The 14065-nt window shown below is 37.9% G+C and overlaps 1 protein-coding gene across 11 annotated transcripts in view; it reads right to left on the reverse strand.

The window, feature by feature from the left end:
• Positions 1-14065, reverse strand: part of TENM1 (teneurin transmembrane protein 1) — an 841958-nt gene that overhangs the window by 362596 nt on the left and 465297 nt on the right. For all 11 annotated transcript variants that reach the window (XM_009235231.2, XM_002832080.2, XM_054545040.1 and 8 more), the window contains one exon: positions 2533-2773. In XM_009235231.2, the coding sequence (XP_009233506.2) occupies positions 2533-2773 (241 nt within the window). The remainder of the gene's footprint in view (positions 1-2532; positions 2774-14065) is intronic.

The following is a 14065-nucleotide window of genomic DNA, read 5'->3' on the forward strand; positions in this document are numbered from 1 at the left end:
GAGATCTTGCCACCGCACTCCAGCCTGGGTGACAGAAGGAGACTGTCTCAAAATAAATAAATAAATAAATACAGAAACCCTATCACTAGTACAGTTCTAATTGGGTTATCTTCACCATAGGTGCTGACTGCTATATTTTTCTCTTGGAATATAGCAGAAATCACCCTTTATGAAACCATTTAATCTGGTAAGTGATGGATGATACTGTTTCCTGGACATGGGCCATAGTACTTCCAGTTTGTTGATGGTGAAATATTCTCTGATGCCATGGGTAGTATTTAATTTAATATGCTGCTAAACAACAAAAATAATAACAACCAGTCTTATGAAAGTTGACTAGTCCTTCTCTTTCCATTCCAATTCCCAGAGATCAGATTAGAAGGTGATACCAGACATTGTTTATCAAGTAGTATATTATACCCATTTTTTACATACAAATGTCTTTAGAAAAAGTTTCTGTAAATTGGATAGCTATAGGCAGAAGGAAACTGGACTCCTATCTCTCACCGTACACAAAAATTAACTCAAGATGGATTAAAGACTTAAATATAACACCAGAAACAATAAAAATACTATAAGACAGCCTAGGAAAAAACTCTTCAGGACATTGGCCTAGGCAAGAAATGTTATGACCAAGACCTCAAAAGCAAATGCAACAACAACAAAAATAGACAAATTTGACTTAATTAAGCTAAAAAGCTTCTGCATAGCAAAATAAATAATCAACAGAGTAAACAGACAACACACAGAATGGGAGAAAATATTTGCAAACAATGCATCCAAGAAAGGACTAATATCCAGAATCTATAAGGAACTTAAACAAATCAACAAGAAAAAAATACCCAAAAATTCCTGTTAAAAAGTGGGCATAGGACATGAACAGACATTTCTCAAAAGGTGCTGTATAAGTGGTCAACAAACAGATGAAAAAATGCTCAACATTACTAATTATCAGAGAAATGCAAATTAAGACCACAATGAAATACCATCTCATACCATTCAGAATGGCTATTATTAAAAAGTCAAAAAACAACAGATATTGGTGAAAATGTGGAGAAAAGGCGATGCTTATACACTGTTGGTGGGAATAAAAATTAACACAACCTCTGTGGAAAACAGTATGGCGATTTTTAATAGAACTTCCATTTGATTCATCAATGCATTTCTGGGTATCTACCCAAAGAAAAATACATCATTATATCAAAAAGACACCTGCATGCATGTGTTTATCACAGCACAATACACAAGAGCAAAATCATGGAATCCACCTAAGTGTCCATCAATGAATAATTGGGTAAAGAAAATGTGGTATATATACACCACAGAGTACCACAGAGCCATAAAAACAAAATCATGTTTTTGCAGCAACATGGATAGAGCTGTAGGCCATTATTCAAAGTAAGCTAACTCAGTAACAGAAAATCAAATACCACATGTTCTCATTTATAACTGGAAGTTAAACAATGGCTATTCATGGAAATAAAAATGGAAATGATAGACCCTTGGGACTCCAAAAAAGGGAGGATGGGTGGAGAGTGAGAGTTAGAAAATTACCTATTGGGTACAATGTTCACCCTTTAGGTGAGGGTACGCTGGAAGCTCAAACCTCACCACTGCACAATATATCCATGTAACAAACATGCACATGTATCCCTGAATCTATAAAAATAAAACAAAAATAAAAGCTTCCATTGTAGAACTAAATAAGGCACACACAAAAAAACAAGGGGAAATCCTTGAATTTCAAAGAAAATAGAATGCTATGTTTTATTAGTTAGTGTTTTTCTATGTCAATATAAAGTTGTAATTTTTGATTTAAGAAAGTGACTAGAAATGATGAATAATTTCTTCATTAATTGTATCTAGTGCTAAAATCTATCATGATCAAGGGACCTAGAACTGCAAAGAGCAAAACTTTTATCATGACAAAGCTCTGAGGAGTGAATCTAGAAATCTAAACATGTGAAGAAAAACAGAGGCAAACTTTTTTGCTCAAAAGACCAAAAGCTTCATCCTAAAGGCAGAATTTAGTTTTTAAACTTACACATATACTTCCATTACACTTCCATTTTTAATGTTTGAAGGCAACTTATTTTTTCAAAAAATCTTACAATAAATAAAATAGAAATGATCACTCTTCCTCCAGTTGTGTTTGGGTTTTCTTGTAATACTGCAGTTTTTTAAAACAAGGGACAATTGCCTTTCACTTTGAGGCTGCAGTGACAACTTAGATAATTGCTTTGTTTTATGTTTTTGTGGATATGTGACAGCGGGGTGTTTATGTATCTGCGGCTTCATCTTTTCACGTGTATCTGCTTTGGTCTGTGTCTGTGGCTGGATCTAGATGTGTGTGTCTGTTTGCACATCTGTGCCTGTGAAGGAGTCTTCCTTTTTGCCCATGCATCTGGGTGTGTATCGGTTTGTGCAATTGTGTGTCTCTGCAGATGTGTGTGATGAAATGAGTTTCTGCAATCAGTGGAACCATCCTCTGCCAATACTTAAGTTTAGTGGGATCAATAATAGCTCAAGTACCTGGTCTCCAATGGTATGTTGCTGTTCAAGACCCAGCTGTTATGCAGATGGACTGAATCCTGCGTGCTGGTTGGGGGAGCTGGAGCAGCTGGGCTGGGCTGGCTGCGGGTAGTCATTGATCTCCTCTGAAGAGAGTCCGCTGCAGGGGGTGGCTTCCTGGCACAGGTGCAGGCATGAGGAGGCGGAGGTGGCGGTGGGAGGGGTCTGAAGGTGAACTGGTTATGTGGGCTGCTCTGCATATCTAAAGAGGAGAGAAGAGAAATATAAATTAGAGACTTACTCTCCCACTTGGCAGTCAGGGAAACCAGCATGACAGACTTACCAGGATTTCAGATAATAAAACCTGTGGGGTGAGGGAGGTTGTTTTAAGTTCAGTCTATCTGTAAAAATGCCACTTAACTTACAAAAGCACGTGCAGCATGCTTATGAAATGTAAAACATTCACAGTTGCATTTACATGTAAATTCTTTAGGGCTATAGCAGCTAAAAAGTAAATGAGGCCGCCTCACACCATTTGTCATAGTTTCTGCTACTGAACAAATAAATCATCAACAAGACACCAAGTTACAGAACAGAAGTGAGCTGATTTCCATCAGTTGCAAAATTCTCACTTCAGAAAATGCTAGTAAAAGGCACAAATTTGTTGCAAGGAAAATCATTCAGCACTTCAAATAAAAATATAAGGCCACCTTCTGGCTTACCTCAGGCAGGAAAGGATGTGAGCTTGCCTATACAGGAGCAAATCCATATTTTAGAAAAACAGCTCACGAGTGTGTCACTTGGCTGTGTGAAACTAATCTCGTTGCCAGCACCCCAACTAGAGTGCTGCTTGTAAAAGGTAGGCTAAAAGAAGTTTGTTCAAGTTGTTATACATATTTCCATGGTCATGCAAAGCACAGTCTGCACCTTTTTCCCTTTGCCACACCTTTCTGGGAGCTCTGCCATGTTAGCGGCAGCTTAGGCAGCAGGGAAACAAATTTTTTTTCTGCTTGTTTGCAGAGGGGCAGCCTGGGACAGCGGTCCTCAGACTTCTATTGTTGCTATTGCTTGGTATTTTTCCATTGTTTTCCTGGCAGGCACACATAAAGACAGTGAGTTAGAATTTGGCCCATGAGAAATACCTCAATTAAACCCCTTTAAAAAGGAATCACTATTGTAGCTGATAGCCACCTCTCTTCCACAGGAGAAACATAATAGACGTCAAGTGATTTCTTGTAACACCAGCACGTTCTGGATAAACTTTGTGGACAGCATGGCTTTGTCCCACCTCCCAAATGACTGAGAGTTGAAAAGCAGGAAAACGCCAGAGGCTTTCGATGTCTAGCAAAGGGCTCAGCTGGTTTGTGCTGAGGCCCACTTTGCAGTGGCTGATCACAGAAAAAAAAAAAAATCACTTCTTTCAATCTTTTTACTTCACACTTGAATTTTAAAGACATTGGCATGGTTTTTTATTTTTAAAAACGATATTACTCTCCCAAGAGCATGACAAATTCTTGGCTGTATTTTCTAGCACAGGTGGCTCTCCCTTTAAATAAACTCACTATATGAAAATCTGAATTGTACAAAAGATAGATAGAGAAGGGAGTGGTGATCATTCATTTTATAAAAAGGATTCCTTTAGATGGTCAGCTATCCTTGTATATTTTAAAAGAACTAAAATGTTTCATGAATTTCCTAAATCACCCCCATTATTCCAGGCCCAGCTCAAATCCCATATCCACTAAAAAAAATCATCACAAATACTTAACATCTCATGAACTTTTTTTAAACCTCTGGGCTCATACTCATAACCATAACTAGAAGTGTGCTTTCCATTTTGGGGACTCAAAGAAGCATAGAATGTTGAAACCCAAAGGACTTTGGAGATGCTCTCATTTTGCAAATGAGAAAACAGGTCCAGGGACACTTGGCAAGTTAGCGGCATGGCCAGGACTAGAACTCACATCTCCTGACTCTCTGGCTAATGCTCCATTCCTTGTATTGCAGATCTCTGTAATATGAGTTCTCTTTTCCTTCATAAGATTTAGAGACAAAGAATTGTCCACATTTTCTTGATTTTTCACTTAGGTTTATTATGTCTGCTTCTCTCTTTGACCATGACTCCTTAAATGTAGAAAGGAAGGCAGTGTGGTGTAATGGTATGCAACACAGCACAGTGGAAAGAGGAGAGGACTTGGACTTGGATGCATGGCAAATCTGGGTTTAAGTCCTGCCTCTATCCTTTAGAAGCTTTAACCCCTCATTTGTAAAATAAGGATAATAATAATAATCACTTTTCCTAACAATTAAATTTAATTCATGTAAAATGTGCTTGAATATGCATTTTATTACTATTTCTTTATTGAATGTAATAAAAGTATAAAAGCATAAAATTATAAGACTGGAAGAAATCACAGGGATCACCTAGTTAAGTTTGCCTCTCTCCACTCGCCATTTTACAGATGAGAAACCCAAGACCCAAAGAGGTGAACTGACTTGCTCAAGGCCATTCAACTTGTATACTTTTTCCTGCCCATGCCAGATGATTTCTTTACTCTTTTTCTGTACGTGTTTTTGTAAATTAAGTGACATTTTAACAGATAGACTGAACTTAAAACTCTCCCCCACCCCCACGGGTTATGTTATCTGAAATCCCAGTACTCTGCCCAGCACTCTTTCCATTATGCTATTTCGGAACATAAACATGACTCTCTTCTGTGACTTTAACATTTACTGTTTTTGCCATAAATTTGATCCCTGAGTTGGCAATATTATAGCATCCCCATCATATCCTATGTGTTTTGCCTTTTCTCCCAAAATAGACTGCATGTTTCTTAGAATAAGGTTTCCTTCTACTTCTCCTGTATGCTGTATGACATTGAGCAAAGTACTGGGTACAGAGCAAGATCTCTAAAATCTTTTGCTAATAGAAGAGGGTTTGACTGGATCATGGGACCCAGATAACCACCTTCTGTGTTCCCTTTGGCTCTCATTCTGATGTAGTCACTGGCTATCTATTCAATTGACAGAGAAGTAGGTTTTCCCCTTGAAGATCTTAGTGGAATGCCTCTCAGACCCATGACAAAGGACAATGATACTCTGAAGAAGGTGCTTAAAATGATGCCCCTTCATGATGTGAAAAAAGCACCAGTGACACACTACAGATCTACTGTCTAACGCCACGTGTGGGAGAGCACTTAATGACCCAAGGGAAGGGAGGCAAAAGGTGGGAGTCCAAGGTTATAAGAAAAAGAGGAGTCAATTTGAGGTCTTGTGCTCAGAACCCCTCTAAACAACATGCATGACATTTACTAGCTTAATCAGTAGGGGTTTCTGTCAGCACAGTTGTGCAAGAGAAAGGGTTTCTCTTCAGTACAGTTGTTCAAAAGAAAAAGAATATCTCATTGACATCTAGATTTATTGCCTGCTAGATTACCTCAAAATCTTTGCAACTCTATTATGAAAAATATAAAAATTTTACTTCATTGAAAAGTGCAATCATAGTATTATTATAACATTTCTGCTGCAGGTAGAATGGCCTTGTCTAGTCATTTAGATTATCTATGTATAATGTATATCCATATACATATATGGATATTTTGATTTTCATCTATTTTACTGTGTATTTTTATTTCCACATTTCAAATATGTGGAGGTTTCCCTACTAGTTCATATTGTCTTTAAACGCTTTCACAATATTGGATTGTTGCACTGAGTGGAATACAACCAGACCGTAAGCCTTTATGAAATGCAAATGATCTCAGATTCATTCTTTTTTTCACCTCAGGAAAAAGATGGGGAATGCACTTGTTCCCTCCCAAATGAAGTAATTTAATCCTGGGGATCCATGAAATGGGATTTCCCAACATTAAACACTAATGAAAAATACATTAGTGTTCAGTGTCAGAAGCTCTAGAACACCAATTCTAGGGGTTTGAGAGTCACATACACTCACTTCCAAATGTAACTGGCAACCATACACTTCTGTGCCCAAGAGAGAGAGGAAGGGAGAAGGGGGGAGTGGTGATTATGCAAATGTAGATATCCAGACATACTTACAAAGCTTTCTGAAAATAAATTAAGTTTTCAAATGGAAAGGTCTAATTCACATAATATACTTGGATAGTAGCCAGTTTCAGGTTTGAGGTCCTAAAATAACTTGGTAAGATAATTTCTCAGGAGCAAAATTCCTCCAAACTGTAGATCTGAGACATTTTAAGTGTGGCAGAGCTACTAATAGAAGTATAAGCCTTGAGAAACAACATTGCCTCTGTCTCCAAAAGGTAAGTGCAAGAAGAAACATGTCACGTATAGTTTTTTTTTTCCTTTTCTTCTCTTTTTGCCAATAAACTTTACTTTGGATAATGTGTTAGAGAAAGTTTTCACAAGAAATTAGAGTATCTCTGCTCAGAAATACTGTGGCAACTTATCAGAGTGTCTATTGGGGTGTTTTGTCCCTTATATTTCATTAACATATACAGTCAGTTCTGCTACAAGAGAAAGCATGCATTTCTGCAATTCACTGCACTATGCAAAATCACACATAACCAAAGGTTATGGAAAAAATGAAGTTAGGGATGCAACATTCACAAACATAATCAGTGACACATTAAAAAAAAGGAATCTAATAAGAATGACAGCATAGTTTTTCATATATTAATGGTTAAGGGATACACGAATGCCATACCAAATATGACACTTTATCTTGTGAAAGTGGGTGTCAGAAGGGTCGCAAATTGTGAGTTATTGTGAAGTGGTGAAAAGGAAAGTTATCTGATTAGGACGGAAACTTCTAAATACCAGATGTGGATGGGACAGGCTCCTATCCACATGTGGTGAGTTGAAATAGCTGATGGATATTTCAGGTATATACATGTGCCCGTTTTGTGTATTCTTATGCAGTTCATTCTGCTGTATGCAGTTTTCTGCATTCATCTAGTGCTTTTAACAGATGGAATTGCGCATATGCAAACGCAAAATTTGTCTTAAGTTCAAACTGTTCTCAAACATCCCAACAGCAAAGGAAAAAATTAACCTTTATAAAACAAGCACTGTAGCAGCACTGGCTGTACATGCAAAATAATTTTCGGTAGATGTTAAATATTGTCAGTATTACAGTAATGCCAAATAGACAATTTTTCTTGAAAAATTTGACCAAAGTAGATACATGGCTGGCTTTTCTGAAATCCATGTACTAAAATGATCATTCTTTTCTTTAGTGACACTGTGACAATACCTTCCCTAAATATGTGTTTTTCCAAGGTTACTATGCAGTGTACGTTGTCAAAAGGTGCACATATATTCCTATAGCTCTAGAAAAAGGTCACGGAGAGTCAGAAATCATGTCTGTACTTCCTGGTCTTAGTATGTGTTTCATCATCTCCTTGGCCAAGGGGAAGGGTAGCTCCACAATTCTTTATCTACAACTATGGAATCAAAGAATCTCTGAAAAATGAGTTTGTTTTCCCCTGACTCATTGGGTGGCAAAACCTGACCTGAAATGCTTTGAGGATATTTATGGTCTTTACTTATTTATCTAATTTCATAAATTTTGGTGGCAAAGCCTGACCTTAAGTGATATGAGGATATTTATAGTCTTCATTTATTTATCTTATTTTGTGAATTTTCTTACATTTAGGTATGAAAATATTAATGCATTTTATTAAGGGGCGCTGGCCCATACCTCACTCTGCGTAAGTGTATATATAATATACAGTATATGTACAGCAGCACCTTTGTAAAATTTGAAAAATTCTAAATTCTGAAAAAAGTGGACCCCAAAGGTTTTGGATAAGGGATTATGGGCCTGTATTAGTATTTAACCACCTTCCTGAGCTCTTATGAGGCAATATTAATAATGCCTCTGAAGACCATATAATCTACATGTGCAAAGAACATCAGGGCACCAAGAGTTATTGCCATACTACTTATGTCAAATCTCTCAAGGCCAGTTAGAAGTCTTTGGTTCCTGAGGTTGCTTTTCTGAGCTGCCCTCCCCTTCTAGGCAGGAGTAGGGGGTAAAAGGAAACAGGCTTAAAAGAAAGAGAAGATATTTTCTTATTAATATTAACTATTACTACTAACTCAAAATGTCTGCTACTACTTACTGGTATTTTACCTGTCACAAAGCTTTTGTAACTTGTGAGCAGGTAGTTTTAAGATTTGCATGTTATGGCTAATATCCATTAACTTCATAGTGCTCAATGATCATCAAATTAGACTTAAGTGTATCTAGCTGTTCTGTTCTCAACCTCATAATTATTATTAGAGGCTCAAAAGAATAAAAAGGTAAGAAAAATGGTTTTCAGAAGAAAATAATACAGTTTATCACTTTTCTGGCTCAAATAATACTGCTTTAATATTAATATACCAACATCCTTTATTAAAAGAAGATTTATCAGTTAAATAAACCATTGGATTGAGAATGGAAATAAAGTCCATTCGATAGGTAATGCTTAATAAATACTTATGTATAAATGGGCATGTGCATGAGTGACGCACAGACAACAACAGAAAGAGTCAGAAGGAGAGAAAAATTGAGAGGAGATATCACAACTAAAGCAGATGACTGAAGGAGAACAGTCACAGAGGCTCTGGGGGAAAGCTAACAATAAATTACAATGTTTTCTAGTTTCCATGGGCTCAACCCAGTTCTGGATTACTGCATTCTGCATGGCTTCCACAGCCCTGGATACTATTTACTGTTTTTCAGATTGTCAAGTACATACCTTTGAGGACTTTGTTTATTTATTTATTTATTTATTTATTTATTATTATACTTTAGGTTTTAGGGTACATGTGCGCAATGTGCAGGTTAGTTACATATGTATACATGTGCCATGCTGGTGCGCTGCACCCACTAACTCGTCATCTAGCATTAGGTATATCTCCCAGTGCTATCCCTCCCCCCTCTCCCCACCCCACAACAGTCCCCAGAGTGTGACGTTCCCCTTCCTGTGTCCATGTGTTCTCATTGTTCAATTCCCACCTATGAGTGAGAATATGCGGTGTTTGGTTTTTTGTTTTTGTGATAGTTTACTGAGAATGATGATCTCCAATTTCATCCATGTCCCTACAAAGGACATGAACTCATCATTTTTTATGGCTGCATAGTATTCCATGGTGTATATGTGCCACATTTTCTTAATCCAGTCTATCACTGTTGGACATTTGGGTTGGTTCCAAGTCTTTGCTATTGTGAATAATGCGGCAATAAACATACGTGTGCATGTGTCTTTATAGCAGCATGATTTATAGTCCTTTGGGTATATACCCAGTAATGGGATGGCTGGGTCAAATGGTATTTCCAGTTCTGGATCCCTGAGGAATCGCCACACTGACTTCCACAAGGGTTGAACTAGTTTACACTCCCACCAGCAGTGTCAAAGTGTTCCTATTTCTCCACATCCTCTCCAGCACCTGTTGTTTCCTGACTTTTTAATGATCGCCATTCTAACTGGTGTGAGATGGTATCTCATTGTGGTTTTGATTTGCATTTCTCTGATGGCCAGTGATGGTGAGCATTTTTTCATGTGTTTTTTGGCTGCATAAATGTCTTCTTTTGAGAAGTGTCTGTTCATATCCTTCACCCACTTTTTGATGGGGTTGTTTGTTTTTTTCTTGTAAATTTGTTGGAGTTCATTGTAGATTCTGGATATTAGCCCTTTGTCAGATGAGTAGGTTGCAAAAGTTTTCTCCCATTTTGTAGGTTGCCTGTTCACTCTGATGGTAGTTTCTTTTGCTGTGCAGAAGCTCTTTAGTTTAATTAGATCCCATTTGTCAATTTTGGCTTTTGTTGCCATTGCTTTTGGTGTTTTAGACATGAAGTCCTTGCCCATGCCTATGTCCTGAATGGTAATGCCTAGGTTTTCTTCTAGGGTTTTTATGGTTTTAGGTCTAACGTTTAAGTCTTTAATCCATCTTGAATTGATTTTTGTATAAGGTGTAAGGAAGGGATCCAGTTTCAGCTTTCTACATATGGCTAGCCAGTTTTCCCAGCACCATTTATTAAATAGGGAATCCTTTCCCCATTGCTTGTTTTTGTCAGGTTTGTCAAAGATCAGATAGTTGTAGATATGCGGCGTTATTTCTGAGGGCTCTGTTCTGTTCCATTGATCTATATGTCTGTTTCAGTACCAGTACCATGCTGTTTTGGTTACTGTAGCCTTGTAGCATAGTTTGAAGTCAGGTAGTGTGATGCCTCCAGCTTTCTTCTTTTGGCTTAGGATTGACTTGGCGATGTGGGCTCTTTTTTGGCTCCATATGAACTTTAAAGTAGTTTTTTCCAATTCTGTGAAGAAAGTCATTGGTAGCTTGATGGGGATGGCATTGAATCTGTAAATTACCTTGGGCGGTATGGCCATTTTCACAATATTGATTCTTCCTACCCAGGAGCATGGAATGTTCTTCCATTTGTTTGTATCCTCTTTTATTTCCTTGAGCAGTGGTTTGTAGTTCTCCTTGAAGAGGTCCTTCACGTCCCTTGTAAGTTGGATTCCTAGGTATTTTATTCTCTTTGAAGCAATTGTGAATGGGAGTTCACTCATGATTTGGCTCTCTGTTTGTCTGTTCTTGGTGTATAAGAATGCTTGTGATTTTTGCACATTGATTTTGTATCCTGAGACTTTGCTGAAGTTGCTTATCAGCTTAAGGAGATTTTGGGCTGAGACAATGGGGTTTTCTAGATATACTATCATGTCATCTGCAAACAGGGACAATTTGACTTCCTCTTTTCCTAATTGAATACCCTTGATTTCCTTCTCCTGCCTAATTGCCCTGGCCAGCACTTCCAACACTGTGTGGAATAGGAGTGGTGAGAGAGGGCATCCCTGTCTTGTGCCAGTTTTCAAAAGGAATGCTTCCAGTTTTTGCCCATTCAGTATGATATTGGCTGTGGGTTTGTCATAGATAGCTCTTATTATTTGAGATATGTCCCATCAATACCTAATTTATTGAGAGTTTTTAGCATGAAGCGTTGTTGAATTTTGTCAAAGGCTTTTTCTGCATCTATTGAGATAATCATGTGGTTTTTGTCTTTGGTTCTGTTTATATGCTGGATTACATTTATTGATTTGCGTATATTGAACCAGCCTTGCATCCCAGGGATGAAGCCCACTTGATCATGGTGGATAAGCTTTTTGATGTGCTGCTGGATTCGGTTTGCCAGTATTTTATTGAGGATTTTTGCATCAATGTTCATCAAGGATATTGGTCTAAAATTCTCTTTTTTCGTTGTGTCTCTGCCCGGCTTTGGTATCAGGATGATGCTGGCCTCATAAAATGAGTTAGGGAGGATTCCCTCTTTTTCTATTGATCGGAATAGTTTCAGAAGAAATGGTACCAGTTCCTCCTTGTACCTCTGGTAGAATTCGGCTGTGAATCCATCTGGTCCTGGACTCTTTTTGGTTGGTAAGCTATTGATTATTGCCACAATTTCAGCTCCTGTTATTGGTCTATTCAGAGATTCAAATTCTTTCTGGTTTAGTCTTGGGAGGGTGTATGTGTTGAGGAATTTATCCATTTCTTCTAGGTTTTCTAGTTTATTTGTGTAGAGGTGTTTGTAGTATTCTCTGATGGTAGTTTGTATTTCTGTGGGATCGGTGGTGATATCCCCTTTATCATTTTTTATTGCATCTATTTGATTCTTCTCTCTTTTTTTCTTTATTAGTCTTGCTAGTGGTCTATCAATTTTGTTGATCCTTTCAAAAAACCAGCTCCTGGATTCATTAATTTTTTGAAGGGTTTTTTGTGTCTCTATTTCCTTCAGTTCTGCTCTGATTTTAGTTATTTCTTGCCTTCTGCTAGCTTTTGAATGTGTTTGCTCTTGCTTTTCTAGTTCTTTTATTTGTGATGTGAGGGTGTGAATTTTGGATCTTTCCTGCTTTCTCTTGTGGGCATTTAGTGCTATAAATTTCCCTCTACACACTGCTTTGAATGCATCCCAGAGATTCTAGTATGTTGTGTCTTGGTTCTCGTTGGTTTCAAAGAACATCTTTATTTCTGCCTTCATTTCGTTATGTACCTAGTAGTCATTCAGGAGCAGGTTGTTCAGTTTCCATGTAGTTGAGCGGTTTTGAGTGAGATTCTTAATCCTGAGTTCTAGCTTGATTGCACTGTGATCTGAGAGATAGTTTGTTATAATTTCTGTTCTTTTACATTTGCTGAGGAGAGCTTTACTTCCAAGTATGTGGTCAATTTTGGAATAGGTGTGGTGTGGTGCTGAAAAAAATGTATATTCTGTTGATTTGGGGTGGAGAGTTCTGTAGATGTCTATTAGGTCCGCTTGGTGCAGAGCTGAGTTCAATTCCTGGGTATCCTTGTTGACTTTCTGTCTCGTTGATCTGTCTAATGTTGACAGTGGGGTGTTAAAGTCTCCCATTATGAATGTGTGGGAGTCTAAGTCTCTTTGTAGGTCACTCAGGACTTGCTTTATGAATCTGGGTGCTCCTGTATTGGGTGCATATATATTTAGGATAGTTAGCTCTTCTTGTTGAATTGATCCCTTTACCATTATGTAATGGCCTTCTTTGTCTCTTTTGATCTTTGTTGGTTTAAAGTCTGTTTTATCAGAGACTAGGATTGCAACCCCTGACTTTTTTTGCTTTCCATTTGCTTGGTAGATCTTCCTCCATCCTTTTATTTTGAGCCTATGTGTGCCTCTGCACATGAGATGGGTTTCCTGAATACAGCACACTGATGGGTCTTGACTCTTTATCCAATTTGCCAGTCTGTGTCTTTTAATTGGAGCATTTAGTCCATTTACGTTTAAGTTAATATTGTTATGTGTGAATTTGATCCTGTCATTATGATGTTAGCTGGTTATTTTGCTTGTTAGTTGATGCAGTCTCTTCCTAGTCTGGATGGTCTTTACAATTTGGCATGATTTTGCAGCAGCTGGTACCGTTTGTTCCTTTCCATGTTTAGTGTTTCCTTCAGGAGCTCTTTTAGGGCAGGCCTGGTGGTGACAAAATCTCTCAGCATTTGCTTCTCTGTAAAGTATTTTATTTCTCCTTCACTTATGAAGCTTAGTTTGGCTGGATATGAAATTCTGGGTTGAAAATTCTTTAAGAATGTTGAATATTGGCCCCCACTCTCTTCTGGCTTGTAGAGTTTCTGCCGAGAGATCTGCTGTTAGTCTGATGGGCTTCCCTTTGTGGGTAACCCAACCTTTCTCTCTGGCTACCCTTAACATTTTTTCCTTCATTTCAACTTTGGTAAATCTGACAATTATGTGTCTTGGAGTTGCTCTTCTCGAGGAGTATCTTTGTGGCGTTCTCTGTATTTCCTGAATCTGAATGTTGGCCTGCCTTGCTAGACTGGGGAAGTTCTCCTGGGTAATATCCTGCAGAGTGTTTTCCAACTTGTTTCCATTCTCCCCGTCACTTTCAGGGACACCAATCAGACGTAGATTTGGTCTTTTCACATAGTCCCATATTTCTTGGAGGCTTTGCTTGTTTCTTTTTATTCTTTTTTCTCTAAACTTCCCTTCTCGCTTCATTTCATTCATTTCATCTTGCATCACTGATACCCTTTCTTCCAGTTGATTGCATCGGCT

The sequence above is a fragment of the Pongo abelii genome, chromosome X (assembly GCF_028885655.2).
Source record: "Pongo abelii isolate AG06213 chromosome X, NHGRI_mPonAbe1-v2.0_pri, whole genome shotgun sequence".
Lineage (NCBI taxonomy): Eukaryota > Metazoa > Chordata > Mammalia > Primates > Hominidae > Pongo > Pongo abelii.